The sequence below is a fragment of the Trachypithecus francoisi genome, unplaced genomic scaffold, assembly GCF_009764315.1.
Source record: "Trachypithecus francoisi isolate TF-2019V2 unplaced genomic scaffold, Tfra_2.0 Lachesis_group14, whole genome shotgun sequence".
Taxonomy (NCBI): Eukaryota; Metazoa; Chordata; class Mammalia; order Primates; family Cercopithecidae; genus Trachypithecus; species Trachypithecus francoisi.
This window is the reverse complement of record NW_022681459.1, coordinates 52,099,182-52,119,671: the sequence shown is the minus strand read 5'-3', so window position 1 is coordinate 52,119,671 and position 20,490 is coordinate 52,099,182. Positions and strand designations below refer to the sequence as shown.

The 20,490-nt window shown below is 54.9% G+C and overlaps 1 protein-coding gene across 3 annotated transcripts; it reads right to left on the bottom strand.

The window, feature by feature from the left end:
* Positions 1-3,773: 3,773 nt before the first annotated feature.
* On the bottom strand, positions 3,774-20,438 carry ALG12 (ALG12 alpha-1,6-mannosyltransferase). Of its 3 annotated transcripts, none has more exons than XM_033233520.1 (10): positions 20,237-20,438; positions 15,405-15,589; positions 15,186-15,318; positions 12,294-12,467; positions 11,739-11,933; positions 11,092-11,195; positions 9,588-9,811; positions 4,894-5,063; positions 4,738-4,813; positions 3,774-4,628 (listed from the first exon to the last, which is right to left on the bottom strand). In XM_033233520.1, the coding sequence occupies exons 2-10, from the start codon at positions 15,564-15,566 to the stop codon at positions 4,400-4,402; spliced, it is 1,467 nt and encodes a 488-aa protein (XP_033089411.1). In that variant the 5' UTR covers positions 15,567-15,589; positions 20,237-20,438; the 3' UTR covers positions 3,774-4,399. The 3 variants fall into 3 exon arrangements, with proteins under 3 accessions (XP_033089411.1, XP_033089413.1, XP_033089412.1); XM_033233521.1 differs by having other exon boundaries at positions 3,786-4,628; positions 15,405-15,644; XM_033233522.1 differs by lacking the exon at positions 12,294-12,467.
* Positions 20,439-20,490: the final 52 nt, after the last annotated feature.

The window sequence follows — 20,490 nt, the reverse complement described above, 5'->3', positions numbered from 1 at the left end:
CTCCAGGTGGACACTTGATGTGGGAAGGAATGAGGAATGCTCCTGAAAGGAGCGGAAACGGGAAAGCTGGGACTACAGGTGCCCACCACCATGCCCGGCTAACTTTTTGTATTTTTAGTAGAGATAGGGTTTCACTGTGTTCGCCAGGATGGTCTCGATCTCCTGACCTCGTGATCCGCCCGCCTCGGCCTCCCAAAGTGCTGGGATTACAGGCGTGAGCAAGAGATAGGGGTGGGTCTCTGACGCTGGAGCACAGTGATGCAATCACAGCTCACTGCAGTCTCAACCTCCTGGGCTCAAGGCATCCTGCCTCAGCCTCTCTAGTAGCTGGAACTACAGGCGTGCACCACTGAGGATAACATTTTCAACAAATGGGGCTAAAACAACTGGATATCCATAGACAAAAAAAAAAAAATTGATCCATACCTCACATCATATTAAAAAATTAACCCCAGCCAGGCACGGTGGCTCACACCTGTAATCCCAGCACTTTGGAGGGCCAAGGCAGGTGGATTACTTGAGCCCAGGAGTTGGAGACTAGCCTGGGCAACACAGTGAGACCCCATCTCTAAAAAAACACCAAAAAATTAGTCTATGAAAAGACATTCAACTTCACTCATAAGAAAAATGATCAAGGCTGGGCATGGTGGCTCACACCTATAATCCCAGCACTTTCAGAGGCCAAGGTGGGTGGATCACATGGTCAGGAGTTTGAGACCAGCCTGACCAATATGGTGAAATCCTGTCTCTACTATAATACAAAAAAAATGAGCTGGACATGGTGGTGCGCCCCTGTAGTCCCAGCTACTTGGGAGGCTGATGCAGAGGAATCACTTGAGCCTGGGAGGCGGAGGTTGCAGTGAGCCAAGATTGTGCCACTGCACTCCAGCCTGGGTGACAAAGCAAGACTCTGTCTCAAAAAAAAAAAAAAAAAAAAAAAGAAAAATGATTGAACTGACACTGAACCACCACTCACCCCTCAGACTGACCAATTAAAAAAACTTGGCCCTGTGGGGTTGCAAAATGGGACCACCCAATGGAGGAAACGTGGCAATACCCAATGCAACCAATGCACAGTCACCCCGCGGCCCAGCGCTGCCACACGCAGGAATTCACCCTGAAGACACATCTCGAACAGTCTGAAAGTACAAAGGCACTCGGTTATTCATGGCGGCATTATCTGAATTTACAAACTATCGGGAATAACCTGACCGACTATAAAGAGGACAGCAGCTGAAGAAACTGCAGCCCATCACATGGCAGAGCGCCAGTCGCGTGGTTCTAAGAGACAGTGAGGGAATCCTTGCGTTGACACCATGGTTTCCAGGAGAGAGTGTTGTGTGTAAAAAACAATGTGTGGCTGGAAGCTCACGCCTGTCGTTCCAGCACTTTAGGAGGCCAAGGCAGGGGGACTGCTGGAAGCTTAGAGTTCAAGACCATCCTGGACAACATAGCGAGACCCCATGCCTACAACAAAAACTTAAAAAAAATTAGCTGGGCTTGGTGGCACACACCTGTAGTCCCAGCTACTCGGGAGGCTGAGGTGGGAGGATGGCTTGAGCCCAGGAAATGGAGGCTACAGTGAGCTATGATTGCACCACTGCACTCCAGCCTGGGCAACAGAGCAAGACCCTGTCTCTGAAACAAATCAAAAAGCAGAAGAGCATATAAAGAATGCCCCGTCTAAGAAAGAGGAGTGCATGTGCATACAAAATGAAACACGCGAGAAAACCAGGAGACAACTATGCTCAATACCAGAAAGTGAGGAGGCGGCACGGGAGGGAGTGGCTCCCTTGCGTCTGTCTGTAGGGGCAGTTTTGACATCTACAAGGATGGTCACATGCTACAAACCTAACAGGACAGGGCGTGGGGTGTGGTGGGAGGCACGAGACTGAAAGCAAACGGGAAGGATGAACCCAGCTGTATTTCCAATGAAGGCACCACAACACGGATGGTGGAGAAGCCAATCCAAGGAACTCATGAGCACAGCACTTGACGGCACCCGCAGTTGTGGGCAGGGAGTGAACTCCACACAATCCCGACCTCTTCATGGTGGGTTTGTTTTTGCAACCCTGTGGCAAAGCTGTGCTGGAACTCTCGAGCAGGCATGCGCTGGACTCCCCAGCAGATGCCTGAGGATGCTGCTGTTGCTGGGGGCCAGGGTCCTCAGGGTGGAGATGGGGGGTAGGGGAGAACCGTGCAAGGTGGGACAGAATCCGCGCACGGCTCTGAGCTGTTTCAGATCTATACACGCATATTACATATGTACGTGTGTGTCTGCGTGTCGGCACGCCTGTTCTCCCTAGCCTGTCCACAGAAAGGGCCTAAAGCTCAGGCACCCTGTGGCATCGAGCACACCTCGTGTCGAGATCCTGGTCTCTAACGCTGTTCCCCACCAAAGGGAGCCAAGCCCCACAGAGCAACGGCGGAGGCCAGAGGCCCAAGAGGATGCCCTGCCATGCCTGGTCATGAGGAGGTGCTCGAAGGAGAGGCGCGGCGCACAGGCAGAGCGTGGCAGGGTTCCCACCAGCAAATCTCGTACACTTTGAACACCAGGATAATTAAAGACAGGAGCAACTCACAGACCACTGAAGTCGGGAGGCAATCCACATGTGGCCAGTGATAAAAGAGAACGAGCGTGGATAACCACTGAATACCTGAGACACACAGATGAATGGATGGGGGAGGGAGCCCATGTCTGTGGGATGCTGGGGCTGGGAAGCCTGCTCTCCAGTCCTCACCATCTGGCCTCTGTGGGAGTCAGGAAGTGTCCGCATAGATGTTCGCCAGATGCAATGGGAAAACCAGGAGGCATCAGGTGGACAGGCAGCCCCAGGGTACCTGGGCCAACAGCCACAAGTTCTCAAAGAGCTCAGGAAGAAATCATGTCTTTATGCATGTGTGTGTACAGGCATGTGTGGTGTGTGCACGCATGTGTGGTGTGTATGTATGGGGGTGTGCACGTGTGTGGTGTGTATGCATGGTGTGTGCACGTGCGCATTGTGTGCGTGGATACGTGTGTGGTATGTATGCATGATGTGCATGTGTGCATTTGTGTGCATGTGTGGTGTGTATGCATGGTGTGTGCACATGTGCATGGTGTGCATGTGTAGTGTGTACGCATGTGTGCACATGTGCAGTGTGTGCATGCATGTGTAGTATGCATGGTGTGTATGCATGGTGTGCACGTGTGCACTGTATGTGTGCATGTGTGTAGTGTGTATGCATGGTGTGTTCACATGCATTGTGTGTGCATGTGTGGTGTGTACGCCTGGTGTGTGCACGTGTGCATTGTATGTGTGCATGTGTGTGTAGTGTGTATGCATGGTGTGTGCACATGTGCAGTGTGTGCATGCGTGGTAAGCATGGTGTGTGCATGTGTGCACTGTGTGCACATGTGTGTAGTGTGTATGCATGGTGTGTGCACATGTGCATTGTGTATGCGTGTAGTGTGTCTGCATGGTGTGTGCATGGTGTGTGTATGCGTGTAGTGTCTGCATGGTGTGTGCATGTGTGTGTAGTGTGTATGCATGTTGTGTGCATGTGTGTAGTGTATACATGGTGTGTGCACATGTGCATTGTGTGCATATGTGTGCAGCAGCAGCTAGGCCCCCGTCTCCAGTGCCCAGCAACATCACATGTACTTTGGAGCTTTATAAATGCATGGTCAGTGAAGCTGACAGCACCAAGCTGTCCCTTTACCATAACACCTGGAATAGTCACCTGTGATAAGCTATCACACAGGAAACATTTTTAAAATTTCATTCTCATTATTTTCTGTAATCTTGAGAGGTTCCGATCAACATTTATTGCCTTATTCTTTTTCTCTCATTCCTTTTTGAATGTGTTTATCTCCTAAAATTTTATCTGTGATGGAGATGGGATGCCGGTGAATAAAAACATTGCAGTGGTGGCAGCAGGTCGGGGGGCGGCAGGGGCCACCATGGTCTCCCCTGAGAGGGGGTGCTGTCTTAGGTGCCCCAAGAGGCCCTCTGGCAGCAGGCGTGGGGTGCTGCCAAACTACTGCTCCCCCGGGTGGGCACGCCCCGACACACGTGGCCTCCCGGCAGACAGGTGCCCAGGTGAGCCCGCTGCTCCTCATTAGTCATAAATGGCACCCGGTCTGGACGACAGATGACAGTCGCCTACCAGCCCTGAGCAGGCCACCATCACCCTGGGCAGCGGTTCCCGGGGTGCCAACAAGACCTGGGCCCCTTGTTCTCTGGTGCTGCGAGCCCCAGGTGAGGCTGTGGAGGCCCTGGCCCTGCTCTGGTGTCTGTCAGAGGCAGGTGCACAGTACTTTGACTTGCTTGTCTGAATTGTCATAATTGTGTTGGAACTGTGCCAGAACACTCAGCTCCTGGAAGGCCTGTGGCTGCTGGGGGCTACTTGGTCCCCCTCAGGACAGCCGGGGGAGCCTCTCCAGAAGCACCAGTTTTGTCTGCAGGTGGACGTTGAAGGGGGGCAGTTGGGTCAAGTTCAGACTCACACCTGTGGTGCCCACGATGCTGGCCAGGACCCGGTGTGTGTCCCTGTAGAGGGCCAGGAGCCCAGGGGCCGCCTCCATGAGGATGTGTGTGTACGCCAGCATGCCCGCCCCCGGCTGCACGTCCTCCCTCTTGTCATACCTGTGGGATGAGAGCCGGTGGTCCAGCCCAGGGCCCCCAAATAGCCCCATCCCCCACCCCAGGTGCCAAGGGTGGCTTCCAGGAGGGTCGTGCTGTGTGTGAATCCTACCTCCAGGCACTGTTGACTTGGAGAAACCGAGACACGCCTGTCTGGGCAGCTGCCACGTCAATGTGCAGAAGGACGTCTAGGAAAACCAGGCCTGCCGTCAGAGCCCAGCCCTGCGGTCGGAGCCACAGTGGTCCCCAGGCAGCGCCCAGTACCCACCTGTCTGGGGGGGCACCAGCTGGTGCAGCCTTTGCATCGCGATGCCACCTGGGTAGTTGAAATGCGACATGTACAGGGCCGTGGCTGAGTAGGCGGCATTCACCACGAGGTGTCCGATCACAAGCAGAGACCCCACTTTGTACAGCCAAGACTTTTTATAGTTATTCAGCCTGAAAAAGAATGGTTACACATCATAGGCAGAACGTGGTGACAATAATCTATCTACAAAACATAGTAGGAGCATAACCTGCTGTTCAACTTCTCCAAGTCATAACCAAATAAACCACCAAATAAACAGATTAACTGGTAAAAGTAGTTAAGATACTGCCTCAAGAATTGTCTGTGTGGCCGGGCGCGGTGGCTCAAGCCTGTAATCCCAGCACTTTGGGAGGCCGAGACGGGCGGATCACGAGGTCAGGAGATCGAGACCATCCTGGCTAACATGGTGAAACCCCGTCTCTACTAAAAATACAAAAAACTAGCCGGGCGAGGTGGCGGGCGCCTGTGGTCCCAGCTACTCGGGAGGCTGAGGCAGGAGAATGGCGTAAACCCGGGAGGCGGAGCTTGCAGTGAGCTGAGATCCGGCCACTGCACTCCAGACTGGGCGACAGAGCAAGACTCCGTCTCAAAAAAAAAAAAAAAAAAAAAAAAAAAGAATGGTCTGTGAAATTCTACCCAAGATGCCAAATTCAACTTTAGATTAGATTTTTTTTTTTTTCACTCTGTCCCCCCAGGCTGGAGTGCAGCGGCATAATCTCGGCTCACTTCCAAGCTCCGCCTTTAGGGTTCACGCCATTCTCCTGCCTCAGCCTCCCGAGTAGCTGGGACTACAGGCACCCACCATCACGCCCAGCTAATTTTTTGTATTTTTAATCGAGACGGGGTTTCACCGTGTTAGCCAGGATAGTCTTGATCTCCTGACCTCGTGATCCGCCCATCTCGGCCTCTCAAAGTGCTGTGATTACAGGTGTGAGCCACCGTGCCTGGCCTAGATGAGATTTTTAAAAATATATTTTCTTTTTTTTTGAGACAGAGCCTCACTGTGTCACCCAGACTGGAGTGCAGTGGCACGATCTCAGCTCACTGCAACCTCCGCCTGCCAGGTTCAAGTGATTCTCCTGCCTCAAGCTGCCCGCTACCATGCCCAGCTAATTTTTGTATTTTTAGTAGAGATAGGCTTTCACTATGTTGGCCAGGCTAGTCTTGAACTCCTGACCTCGTGATCTGCCTGCCTCAGCCTTCCAAAGTGCTGGGATGAGAGGCATGAGCCACCACGTCCAGCCTAAAAATATATTTTCTTTTTTTTTTTTTTGAGGCGGAGTCTCGCTCTGTCGCCCGAACTGGAGTGCAGTGGCCGGATCTCAGCTCACTGCAAGCTCCGCCTCCCGGGTTTACACCATTCTCCTGCCTCAGCCTCCCGAGTAGCTGGGACTACAGGCGCCCGCCACCTCGCCCGGCTAGGTTTTGTATTTTTAGTAGAGACGGGGTTTCACCTGTGTTAGCCAGGATGGTCTCAATCTCCTGACCTCGTGATCCGCCCGTCTCGGCCTCCCAAAGTGCTGGGATTACAGGCTTGAGCCACCGTGCCCGGCCTAAAAATATATTTTCAAACAATCCCAAGTGACTGTGTAGGTCAGAGTGTCACCCGCGCTGCCAAGTCCACTCCCAGCAGGTGAATGAGCTCTGTGGCACAGGGCGCCGCTAGTTCTCTCACAATAGACTGTGCTAATCTCAGGCTCCTACAGCAGAGTTAGCAGCTGCCAGAGACACGTGACCCACGAAGATGAGGCTCCTTATTAGCTGGTCCTTAACAGAAAAGCTTGCCAACCCTGGTCTAAACGCCCTGAACCCCTGATCAAGACTCTCTACCAGGCGCCTCGGAGCCCTCTTCTCCGCAGGCCCTGCCCTTTGCTATGGCTGGGATCTGCGTCCCCACCAAATCTCATGTCCAACTGTGATCCCCAATGCTGGAGGTGGGGCCTGGTGGGAGGTGACTGGGTCACGGAGGTAAAGCCTTCAGGAATGGATTAGTGCCATGCCCTCCATGCTGTTCCCCTGATATTGAGGGAGTTCTCAAGATGTCTGCTTGTTTGAAAATGGGTGACACCTCCCCTGTCACTCTTCCTCCTGCTCTGGCCACACAAAACGTGCCTGCTTCCCTCTCGCCTTCCGCCATGATGGAAAGTTTCCCCAAGCCTCCCTGGAAGCTGAGCAGACACCAGCATCACGCTTCCTGTACGGCCTGCGGAACCGCGAGCCAATGAAGCCTCCTCTTTTTTTTTTTTTTTTTTTTTTTTTTTTGAGACGGAGTCTCGCTCTGCCACCCAGGCTGGAGTGCTGTGGCCGATCTCAGCTCACTGCAAGCCCCGCCTCCTGGGTTTACTCCATTCTCCTGCCTCAGCCTCCCGAGTAGCTGGGACTACAGGCGCCCGCCACCTCGCCCGGCTAGGTTTTTGTATTTTTTAGTAGAGACGGGGTTTCACCGTGTTAGCCAGGATGGTCTCGATCTCCTGATCTCATGATCCGCCCGTCTCGGCCTCCCAAAGTGCTGGGATTACAGGCTTGAGCCACCGCGCCCGGCCGAAGCCTCCTCTTTATAAATTATCCGGTCTCCGGTGTTTCTTTACAGCAGTGCGAGAGCAGACTAGTGCACCCGTGAACAAACTCTGGGGCCGTTCCTGAGCTCGAGGCCGCTCCTAGAATGACCCCCAGCCTCCTAAGTGCCTGCCCCAAAGAGCTCAGCACTGCCAGGGCGTTCGCCCTTCGTTCCTGCCCAGAGCCGGAGTGGGCAGTCACTGCGGAAAGCTCGCACCCCCAGGACTGTCGCAAGGCCCTGGGCCCTGACGCCGGGGGCGGGGGGGCGGCCTGCTCTTGCTCCCAGGGTGACCGGGCTGAGGACCTGACTTCGGAGGGGGCCTTGCTCTACCCTGCACCCCCTCATTTAGACGCCCCAAGTTTGTCCTCCTCCGGATAAGGCCGACTGGCACAGCGGGGGCCCTTGCAGCCCTCACGCCCAGCACACCAGGCCTCAGACACTCCTGCCTTTGCTTTCAGCAGAGCTGGGTCCGATTCACACTGGATCTTCTTCCCTGCGAAAAGTCTGTCACCAAATACAATCCATCTGCGCCACTCTCCCCGTCTTTACCACCCTCTTTTCCATGACTCGGGCTGGAGTCTGCTCCTGCTTCAGCCCTGAGCCGACCCCTGGGACGGGAGGGAGCCAAAGGCACAGAAAAGCAGAGGCAGAGCTCCCAGGAGCCCCCACTGAGGCACAGTTACAGCAGCTGGAGGAGCCCCCAACCTGGGCATGGCCACGGCAGCCAGAGGAGCCCCCAACCCAGGCATGGCCACGGCAGCCAGAGGAGCCCCCAGTGAGGAACAGCCATCGCAGCTGGAGGAGCTCCCAGGGGCTCCACGGAGTCACGACCGCGGCAGCTGGAGGAGCCCCCAGCGAGGAACAGTCAGCAGCCAGAGGAGCTCCCAGGCCCAAGGGCAGTACAGAGCAGTGGGAGCTGAGGGGCACCATCCCATCCCCTGAACAGGTGTCACTGGAAAGCGCCTGACCGCTGCCTGGGATCAGGGACCACGTTGTGGGACGTCCTCTCCAGCCACAGTGGGCACCTCTCAGCGCCTCAGGCCCCGGCCCTCCTGGCCCGCAGCCCTGCCACCCCTCAATGTCCAGTGTGGCCTGAGTTGGCCTCCTGTTCCCATCAACGCAGCAAGCTCTGAATGGGCACAGAGCTGGCCAGCCTCAGCCCCGGGTCCTTCCCCAGCACCCACAGGGCCCGGCAGTGATGGACTCTCCTGGGCCTGAGCCCCGGGTCCTTCCCCAGAACCCACAGGGCCCAGCAGTGATGGACTCTGCTGGCTCCCTGAGGCTTGCAACACTGAGTGGCAGCTGCACTCAGACCGCCCCACCCTCAGTCCAGGCAGTGCCCTCCCCAGGCCCTGGCAGGCTCACAGCTCCACCTCCATCACCTGCTGCCTTCAGTCCCTCCCCCCAGGAAACCCACCCACCCACCACAGGACTCCGAGACTGGGCCACACTGGGCCCTCTGCACCCAGCCACACGCACCTCCCTGACCATCCCCCTCTTCCAGCCAGATGACCTGCCTTGACAAATGCCCTCAACCCTGAGGCCCTGTCAGGATGGTCATGAACGTCCTTCCTCCACCTAACCTGTCACCCTCAGAGCCTCCCTGGCCGCCCCTGCCCTCTGCCGTCGCTACCTGTGTGAGTGTCCCTCCCCTGTGACAGAGGTGGGGACCGCTGGTGCATCACCATATGTGGACTAGTCACCAAATTAACCCAAGACAAAGACCACCTGAGCAAAGCCCTCTGTCAGCAGGTCGCCAGGCCGGCCCATCCCATGCAGACCTCAGGGAGGAGAGAGGACTGGGGCCACCCTCTTTTGACATAAGCACCTAATTCAACACGCCCTGTGTTTATCTTAAAAAATAGCCCTGGTGGCTCACACCTGTAATCCAGCACTTTGAGAGGAGAAGGCAGGAGGATGGCTTGACTCCCTAGGAGTTGAGGAGTGCAGTGAGCCACGATCGCACTGCTGCACTCCACCCTGGGTGACAGAGCAAGACCCTGTTTCAAAACGGAAACACACACACACCCCCACACAGTAAATCAGCGAACCTGTTTCCAATGAAACTAAAAATGCATGTCACAAAAACAGTGCTCACAGGTAGGAGCAGCCTCTGGCAGCTGTGACATTGAGAGCAGGGAAGGCATAGATGATGAAGCGTAGCTCCTTGTGCGGCAGGAGGGAGTAGAGCGCCACGTAGCCCAGTGCCAGCACCGTCAGTGCGTGCGTCCTTCTGTCCACCAAGCCCAGGGGGACGAAGAGCAGGCTGCAGCCCAGGCCGCGGGGCAGGGCTGAGTAGAAGTACCACAGCAGTGGGGAGGTCTGTGGGCTGGGTTAAGGAGGCCACGCACCTGTCCACGATAAGCCCGTGGGCTGGGTGGCGGGGTCAAGGCAGAGAAGATGCCTGAAGACAGTTGTGCTGAGAGACGCAGCCTGGGTCATGGCTCACGTGCACAGACACCACTCAGGCCCCAGGCCCCCTCCTAAAAGACACACCCAGGCCACGGCGCAGGTGCACACATACCAGTTGGGCTTCGGGCCCCCTCCAGGCAGGACCAAGGCAGAAAGGGCCGTGGGATGTTCGGTCTCTGCACCCTTTTCTTCACCGTTAAAAACAGATGGTCAGCCAGGCGCAGTGGCTCACGTCTGTAATCCCAGCACTTTGGGAGGCCAAGGTGGGCGGATCACGAGGTCAAGGGATCGAGACCATCCTGGCCAACATGGTGAAACCCCGTCTCCGATACAAATACAAAAATTAGCCGGGCATGGTGGCATGTGCCTGTAATCCCAGCTACTCAGGAGGCTGAGACAGGAGAATCACTTGAACCAGGGAGTTGGAGGTTGCAGTGAGCCGAGATCATGCCATTGCACTCCAACCTGGCAACAGGGTGAGACTCTGTCTCAAAAAACAAACAAACAAACAAAAACAGATGGTCACGGGTGACACACGTGTTGGGGATTTGTTATGCTATTCCATCTACGCGTGTACATTTGACATACTTCCTAAGAAAGTGCTTTTTAAATGCAGATTGTCCGGGCTAGGTGTGGTGGTTCACATCTGTAATCCCAGCACTTTGGGAGGCCGAGGTGGGCAGATCACTTGAGGTCAGAAGTTTAAGACCAGCCTGATCAACATGGTAAAACCCCATCTCTACTAAAAATACAAAAATGAGCCAAGCATGGTGGCACGCGCCTATAGTCCCAGCTACTCGTGAGGCCGAGGCAGGAGAATTGCTTGAACCAGGGAGGCAGAAGCTGCAGTGAGCTGAGATCACACCACTGTACTCCAGCCTGGGCGACAGAGCCAGACTCGGTCTCAAAAACAAAACAAAACAAAACAAAAGGCAGATTGCCCAAGGAACAGAAGAAAGGCTGGGTTAATCTGGGGCAGGGCTGTTTCCACAGGACTGAGAGAAGGCAGCCGGGACCTCACCGCCCATGGTCAGCATTTCCCAGGAGCAAGTGGAAGGGAGGGGCTCCATCCTGATCCTGCAGCCAGGCTGCACAGAAGGGAGAAGCAGCTGCTTCCACCACCCAAGGAGGCCCAGGAGGTGTGGCTGGGGGTCCCACCCATCGCCCCCTGCACGGACACTGAAGGATACCCCCCAGTTGGAGCTTTTGTTCAGGACAGTGTTGTACCAAAACACCTTTCCTTCTGGCCACGTGAGCTCCCGCCAAAAATAAGAATCCACGGCAACCGTCAGTCCTGATAAAACAAAATAGAGTTTCTTACTCACAAACACAGCCATCAGTAAACACCCCACCACAGTGCAGCCCCCATCACTACAGAAACTACAAGCTGCTTTCAAAGAAAAGAGGTTGGGCTGGGTGGGAAGATTGCTGGAGCCTAGGAGTTGGAGGCTGCAATGGACCACGATCATGCCACTGCACTCTATCCTGGGTGACAGAGCAAGCTATCTCTAAAACAAAAAAAAAGAAAAAAGACGCCAGCTGTGTTGAGGACACCACTGCCCAGAACCACTGCCTGGCGCAGGGACAAGTCACCCTCTGCTCTTGTGGCCTCCCCCAGCCCAAGGACAAAGGACAGACCAGTGAACAGGGGCTCCCAAGGTGCAGGGTGGGGCCCCCTGGAGACCCTGGGCAGGAGGCTTAGGACTGAAATGTTTTAACACTGCTAAAGTTAGTCATTTTATTTCATGGGGATGAAAACGTCCCAAATTTCTCTTGACTTTGGTAAAATAAGGCAAAACAAAATCCAGTTAGAAGCATCCCACAGCGACTGACTTACCTAAACAGAGGATCCCCGCCGGGATGGCGTGGCGAAGGGCTCTGACTACAGAAATCTTTCGGTTGCCCAAGGCCAGCAGCAGCAGGAGGCCCAGGAACAGGCACAGCTCCGCCCTGAACACGATGATGGTGAAGGCTGACAGCCAGATGAAGCGGGCCCACTCGTGCCGCAGCCAGGCTGCCAGGGCCAGCAGGACTGCAAGACAGCGCGGGAGGGTGCCCATCAGACACAGGGCCCACCTGGCCCAGAAAACACCCTGGGAAGCAAAGAGACCTTGCTCTAACCAGCAGCTGTTCCTTTTCTTATCATAAAAGTCACACAAATATCCCAGAAAACAAACCACTCAGAGCCGCCCCCCGCACCCACGCTGTTGGCTGGGAAGTGCATCCCAACCCAGCAGGGAAAACAAAGAGCCCGGTTTCAGGCCACGGACCATCCTGAGGAGCCCAGCGGGGAGTGGCCATCACCAGGGAGGCGCTGTCATCAGCCGGGGAGCCCCTGACTCGGGGAGCCCCTGGCACCGTGGGTGTGCAGGCACGGCCGGCAGCGACGTACCTACGGGCAGGGCCAGCACGTTGGGCAGTGTCCGCGTGCAGTAGAACATCAGGTGGAACTGCACGGCCGTCACCCAGCAGAACATGGCGGCCACCATGGCCCCAAACTGCCGTCTCACTTCCTTTTGTAATGTCCAGAGTCCAAAAATCACGCCGAGTCCAAGCACTCCTCTAACTAAACAAAGACAGTGACAGCACGTGAGCCTGTAGCGGAGGAGCATCCAGTGGGTCCTCCTACGTGGGTCCTTCTACACATATCTTTCTATATGGATTTTTCTATGTTGCTGAACGCCAGCTGACGGCCATGTCAGGCAAAGCAGCCTTGAGGGCATTGTCTCCATGTCTAAAACAGACATCTGGCCCCAGGCCCCCTGCGCTCCTGTCGGGAACTGAAATGCCCAAGCCTGGTGCCACAAGGGCTCTTGCGGGGGCTGCTCTCTGAAGCGTGAGGGAGGACACAGAACTTGGGGGTGCCACAAGCTGAGCCCTACACTAAACCAGAGACCCCATCGGGCTGTGGCATCTCCAGGGGCAATGTTTGCAAGGGCCGGGCTCAGATCTTGCTCTAACCAGCAGCTGTGAGGAGGTGGGATGTGGCGGGAACACGGGCTCCCAGGCAGGAAGGGGGTCAGGACCCCTCTCCCCACTCAACAGCGGGAGCCACCTCTGGGCTGGTGGTCTGATGAGGAGGCGGTGAGGGGGCAGGTGTGCCCAGGACAGTACCCAGCCGACCACACATCCTCACCGTGGACTGGCCCGTCAGCCGCTGGCAAGAGAGGCTGAAAACAGGAAGAAAAATGAACTTCTGGGTATCTCTCACTGCCTTTCCGGAAGGCCAAAGGGACTTCGAAGCCCCCATGTGAGAGGCAACTGGGTCCAGGCAGCTGTGGGGGCCAACAGGCAGAGATACTCAGGCATTGCCAAGGGGGCCACAGACGTCTGAGTGCTGGACCTGCTGTTCCCAGAACACCCCGTATGCATACCAGGCGTTCTTTTCACTGATTGCTGGATTCGGACTGCAAATGTCTTTTTTTTTTTTTTTTTTTTTAAGGACAGAGCTTCCCTCTGTTGCTCAGGCTGGAGTGCAGTGGCATAATCTCAGCTCACGGCAACCTCTGCCTCCCGGGTTCAAGCAATTCTGCTACCTCAGCCTCCCGAGTAGCTGGGATTACAGGCACACGCTGCCACGCCCAGCTAATTTTTGTATTTTTAGTAGAGACAGGGTTTCCCCATGTTGGCCAGGATGGTCTCAAACTCCTGACCTCAGGTGATCCCCCTGCCTCGGCCTCCCAAAGTTCTGGGATTACAGGTGTGAGTCACCGCGTCTGGCCTGAATGTCTCAACAGGACATTTTTCACTGATACCCAGGAGTGGGTCTGGCTCCAGCTGCTGCATTTTTGGTGCTGGAATTCCCCCTGGGCTTTTTAAACAATTCACAGACCCCGGAAAAGCCCCACTTCCCCTTTTTCCCATCAGGTCCATCCCCTGCGTCTCTTCTCTTGGTTTTCCATCTTCCCAAATGCCCAACAATCTCAACCCCGTGCCCAACAAGGGCAGCCTCAGCTCCAGGATCAGCCTCGGCCCCAGGATGACCTTCAGTCCCCAGGATGATGTGCTCTTCATCCAGAGAGGAAGGATTTTGGCCGGTGGCAGGGGCTTGGGGTGGGGGGGCACTAGCAATTCCAGGTCATCTTAGTGGGATCAGGAAGGACCCAGGGTGGGCTCCTGTTCACTGGCTGAAGCTGCAGCCCTCCGAGTTTCTGTCCAGCCGGAGTCTGCCCAGCTCTGTCCAACCTCCCGGCCTCTTGCTGCCACCCCTGGAATACGCAGAAACTTCCAGGGGAATGTGGACTCAGCCCTGGGATTGCGTGTGGACTTCCTTTCCCTGGCTCATGGCCCCCCAACTCCTCCCCATCTGGGGCTCCCTGACGCCTCCACAGGACATGCACGGCTTATCCAGCTGTCCCCATGCCATGGTGGGCTTCCGTTCCCAATCTGCCCTTCAAGAAGCAGAACTGCTGCTTCCCCAGGAACGTGTTCCTTCCCCAGGAAGGTGTTGCTCCTTAAAGCTCTCCATGCAGGCTGGACAGACTCACTGGATATTAAAAGTGACTGGATGTCTGGGTATTAAAACCAATAAAAATGTACTGAAATGAAAAAGTGGTGATTGCTGACTTTAAAAACTCAGGTTGTGTGGCTGGGCATGGTGGCACATGCCTGTAATCCCAGCACTGTGGGAGGCTGAGGTGGGACGATCACTTGAGCCCAGGAGTTCAAAGCTGCAGTGAGCTATGATTGCACCACTGCACTCCAGCCTGGGTGACACAGCAAGGCCCTGTCTCAAAACAAAACAAAACAAAAAACAAAAAAAAATCGGTTTTCAGAACAATATGTAATATGTACAAAATGTTCTAAAATTGTTTTTTTTAGTCCTCATGTGGGCACAGAGAAAGACCCAGGATTTGCACGCAGGCCCTGCAGCGGCCTCTGGGAATGTGAGGTTCTGTTTGTAACGTTCCCCAAGGCAAATGGTGCTGTTTCTGCAGGAATAAAGGCTGTTGACCCCATGGGGTTCGCCAGGTGAGGCGGGAGCAGCAGGCTCAGGTGGCGGGAGCTGCCTCACAGACAGACGGCATTTCTCTTGTACCTGCCCTGGGGAGTGGGTGCCGTCATCCCTAATTTCACAGTCAAGAGTGTGGAGGCACAGAGGGGCTGGCTCAGATGTCCCAGGCCTGACCTGAGTGCCTGCTCTGAGCCGCCATGCCACGGTGATTGAGGGCAGGCAAGACTGTAACAGACAGCGTTCCTGGGCGGGGGGACGGCGGCCTCGCTGAGGTCACCCGATGACACCACGATCCCTCACTCCCTCCTCCTTTGTTGAAGACCCCCTTACCTACTAGCTGAGAGTAAAACTTGGACATTTCTAACAGCGAAAGCACGTAAACTGCAGGGCTGGAGAATGCTGCGATCACCACTGGCCCGAGGAACGTCCTGGGGACGACTCCGGGGAACTCGAGATGGTCGTACTGTGAGGAGAAGAGCAGGTCAGTGCACCTGGGCCCTGCCAGCTGGTAACATGAGGTTTTCTCCAAGGACAGCAGGGGCCCCTCACCTGCTCCAGGTCTCGCCAGTGGTACAGCAGGTCATGTGTGGCCTGCAGGTTGAAGCTCTCCTCCACTTTGGTGTAGGGACAGGTGACCAGGTGGACAGTGGCTACAGCCACCAGCAGCCCCAGCAGCAGGGGCCGCCTGCCTGATGACCCCTTTCCAGCCATTCCAGGCTTTCAACTTCACGTACCTTCAGAGAGCAAGAGTGCGAGACACCAGCCATTAGTACCGCCGCTCCATGCGTGCTGGAAAAGTGAAAGCAGATTCCTGAATTTTGAAAGTCATGCTTGTGCTCGTTTGTGAGATCTGGGTAAAGAGTTAACAGGAATTCTCTGAACTACTGTCTTAGTTGCACTACTACAAATCTGAAAACGCATAAAGATGGAAAGTTCGGGGGAAAAAAATCACACTTGAGAAGCTTTCATATTGCAACCAGTGATCTGACACTTTCAGCTCTGTGAATATTTTTTTGGGGAGAAGGAGCTCAGCAGCAGAACCTTGAGTCTGAGCAGGCCTGGGCCACGAGGGCAACGGAGGTTGGTAAATGGCCCCTGCCCTCCAGTCTAAATCAGGCAGGAGAGTCAGCAAAACCCAGGCTTGGCCCTGAGGGAACTGGCTGAGGAAGATGGAATGGGAGGCTGACCGGGGCTGGTTAGCTGGGTGGGAGGCACAAAGCTGGAGGGTGGCGGACGGGGGACCCAGAAGGGTAGAAGGCTGAACACAGTACAGCTGCCGGGACAAAGGGCTCAAATCGTCAGCAAAGTCCCTACTCCCAGGAATGGCGAAATGCGGCTGTGGATGCCTGCGTCGAACCCCACGCTGGGGGCTGGGAGAAGCCATGGCCGGCTTTCCCAAAGGTGGCACCACACTAGCCATGAGCCTGCATGTGAGCCTGGGGAGACTGGCAATGGGTCCCCCAAACACTAACAGCTTCCTGAGAGGCCAGCAACATGTCCAGCTGCTACACGTGAAAGGCCGAGGGAGGGAAGGGGGCAAATTCTTCATGTTTCTGGATTCTTTTAAAACACGTTTGATTTTATTCAGTCCAAACCAGAAGGGCCAGAAGCAAAGGGAGAGACAGCCCCAGGGCTTACCGCTTGTTAAAACTACTTAAAAAAAAATTTTTTTTTTTTAAGAGACAGCGTCTTACTCTGTCTCCTAAGCTGGAGTGCAGTGGTGTGATCGTGGCTCACTGCAGCCTCAGACTCCTGGGATCCTTTTGCCCCAGCCTCCTGAGTAGTTGCAGCTACAGGTGTGGGTCACCACACTCAGCTAAGTTTTCTTATTTTTTATAAAGACAGGGTCTTGCTTTGTAGCCCAGGCTGGTATGGAATTCCTGGCTTCAAGCAATCTTCCCACCTTGGCCTCCAGAAGTGCTGGGATTACAGGCATGGGCCACCGTGCCCAGCCAAAACTACCTTTGGATCAAATGGAGACTTAAGAAGTCTACAATGATGGCAACCAAAAGAAAATCCGTAGATTAGAAGGAAGAGGAACCCTATTTCATATGGTGGGCAGGGAGTGGACAGAAAGAGAAAAGAAAGTTTTAATAATTTTACAATGACTAAAATGGTATGCAGTTCTTTCCTTTGCCAAATATAAAAACCTGGCGCCAGGTGCGGTGGCTCATTCCTATAATCTCAGCACTTTGGGAGGCTGAGGTGGTCGGATCATGAGGTCAGGAGATCGAGACCATCCTGGCCAACATGGTGAAACCTTGTCTCTACTAAAAATACGAAAATTAGCTGGGCGTGGTAGCGCGTGCCTATAATCCCAGCTACTCGGGAGGCTGAGGCAGGAGAATCGTTTGAGTCCCGGAGGCAGAGGCTGCAGTGAGCCAAGATTGTGCCACTGAAATCCAGTCTGGGCCACAGAGCAGGACTCTGCCTCAGAAATAAAAAAGAAAATAAATAAATAATAAAAAACTTTAAAAAATAAACTTGGTATCAAACAAAGAGAAAGGCTGAAGCACTAGGTTAGGAGTCACTGTCCACCAGATGAGGGAGTGCCCACTCAGCTGTCTCCTACTTGCTAAGACACAAGCTTTATGACGGTGGGGGATTTTTGATGCTAGATTATTTTTCCCACCAGTGCAGCCTCAGCACCAAGGACAGAGCCCAGCCTCTGTGGCCTGAAGGCTGCCTCTCTGCCACCTCCCCTGCTGGACTCATCCTGTGGGCAGGGCTTGTTTGGTGGACTCACTGATGAATCAGCAGAGCCTGCTGCACAGTAGGCACTCAACAAGGCTGCCGAAGAAGAAATAGGTAAAAACTCTTACACAGGGATCTCATCACACCAGCTCACGTGCTTATTAAAAATATGTTCCAGCGGCCGGGAGCGGTGGCTCATTCCTGTAATCCCAGCACTTTGGGAGGCCGAGGCAGGTGGATCACAAGGTCAGGAGATCGAGACCATCCTGGCTAACATGGTGAAACTCCGTCTCTACTAAAAATACAAAAAATTAGCCAGGCTTGGTGGTGGGCGCCTGTGGTCCCAGCTACTCGGAAGGCTGAGGCAGGAGAATTGCTTGAACCTGGGAGGCAGAGGTTGCAGTGAGCGGAGATTGCGCCACTGCACTCCAGCCTGGCGACTGAGTGAGACTCCGTCTCAAACAAAAAATATGTTCGTGCTTTGATTTCAACTTTCGAAGGCATGAGAAGACCAAGGGTGAGTCCAGATTCTCTGCCAGAAGCGTGGGAAGACCAAGTCAACACTGGCAAGCGCGAAAACCATAATCAACCCCCCACTGGGCAAGGGTGAGTGGATGCTGTCCTGCACTAGTCCACTCTGCTCGGCAGCTGGTCAGCAGCTGTGGCTAATACAAGTGACAGGTGCCTCGGGAGCACCTACAGGTTAAAACAGGCCCAGGCCATGACACTTTATTTTTTATTTATTTTTCTACTTTTTGTGAGACAGAGTCTCGCTCTGTCGCCCAGGCTGGAGTGCAGTGGCGCGATTTCAGCTCACTGCAAGCTCCGCTTCCCGGGTTCACGCCATTCTCCTGCCTCAGCCTCCCGAGTAGCTGGGACTACAGGCACCCACCACCACACCTGGCTATTTTTTTTGTATTTTTTAGTAGAGACAGGGTTTCACCGTGTTAGCCAGGATGGTCTCGATCTCCTGACCTAGTGATCCGCCCACCTCGGTCTCCCAAAGTGCTGGGATTACAGGTGTGAGCCACCGCACCCAGCTGGCTATGACACTTTAAAATGGTGGTTTACAGAACAATGGCATTTCAGATTAGGGAATGACCTGCAATGGCTCTCTTGCCCCATCAATCCAGATTTTAAGGCCTCTACTAAAGTTGGTCAAATCAGGCCAGGCATGGTGGCTCACACCTGTAATCCTAGCACTTTGGGAGGCTGAGGCAGGCGGATTGCTTGAGGTCAGGAGTTCGAGACCAGCCTGGCCAATATGGTGAAACCCTGTCTCTACTAAAAATACAAAAATTAGCCGGGCCAGGTGGTGGGTGTCTGTAATCCCAGCTACTTAGGAGGCTGAGGCAGGAGAATCACTGGAACCTGGGAGGCAGAGGTTGCAGTGAGCCGAGATCACACCACTGCACTCCATTCAGCCTGGGTGGCAGAGTGAGGCTCCGTCTCAACAAAAAAAAAGAAGAAAGAAAAGAAAAGAAATTGGTTAAATCAGATGTTACTTTTTTTTTTTTTTTTTTTTTAGGCGGAGTCTCGCTCTGTCGCCCGGACTGGAATGCAGTGGCCAGATCTCAGCTCACTGCAAGCTCCGCCTCCCGGGTTTACGCCATTCTCCTGCCTCAGCCTCCCGAGTAGCTGGGACTACAGGCGCCCGCCACCTCGCCCGGCTAGTTTTTGTATTTTTAGTAGAGACGGGGTTTCACCGTGTTAGCCAGGATGGTCTCGATCTCCTGACCTCGTGATCCGCCCGTCTCGGCCTCCCAAAGTGCTGGGATTACAGGCTTGAGCCACCGCGCCCGGCCTTTTTTTTTTTTAATTGAGACGGAGTTTCACTCTTGTTGCCCAGGATGGAGTGCAGTGTCGTGATCTCGCTCAATGCAACCTCCACTTTCTGGCTTCAAGCGATTCTCCTGGCTCAAACTCCGGAGTAGCTGGGATTACAGGCATGTGCCACCACGCCCGGCTAATTTTTGTATTTTTTTAGTAGAGACAGGGTTTCACCACATTGGCCAGGCTGGTCTCGAACTCCTAACCTCAGGTGATCCGGCCACCTTAGCCTCCCTAATTGCTGGGATTACAGGCATGAGCCACCGCGCCCGGCCCAGATGTTACTATTACTAATAATAATCATTAGCCTCTCAGCATGAAACACAAATGATCCGATGCAAATCACAGCTGCTGCCCACCAAACACCAGGAAAAGCCATGTTATCTGCACTCCTTCCTTCCAGACAGGAGTTCTGTGAAATCCAGACACTGCACATTTCCCCTAATTTAAACCAGGGGTTCCTGAACATTAGCAAGTGTTCATCATCTCAAGCGCCTGTAGAAATGCAGATCCCCAGCCCCCAAAGACACTGAGTGGACCCCAGCCCCAGGTGGAAAGTCCAGCCCCCAGGTGGGAGGTCCAGCCCCAGGTGAGGGGTCCGACCCCAGGGTGAGAGGTCCAGCCCCAGGTGGGGAGCCCGGCCCCAGGGTGAGAGGTCCAGCCCCAGGTGAGGAGTCCGGCCCCAAGTGAGGGGCGCAGTCCCAGGTAAGGAGCACCGGGCTGTGACGCGTGGACATACGCAGTGAGGTCTCAGGAATCCAACGCCAGCGCCAGCTCGGGTCGCGCCCCCGCCCGCCTCCTCCCTGGTCTCGCCGCGCGCCCGCCTGAGGGCCCCGGTCGCGGCAGCGCGCACTGACCTCCGCAGCTCCCGGCGGCGTCCTTTGGAACACGGCTGCCTTGACCGGCCTCGGCAGGAAGCTGGACGGCGGAAATAGAACAGAGCGAAGCCTTTGCCCGAATCTAAAGTGGCCACCGCAACCCCGGCCGCTGCGGCTGCGAGGACCCTCTGTGCCCTGAGTAAACATGGCCGCCGCGGGTGGGGCGCAAGAGGCGGGGCGCGGGAGGCGGGGTTGGACCTGCACGCCCCGCCCCTGGCCTCCCCGGGGACGCT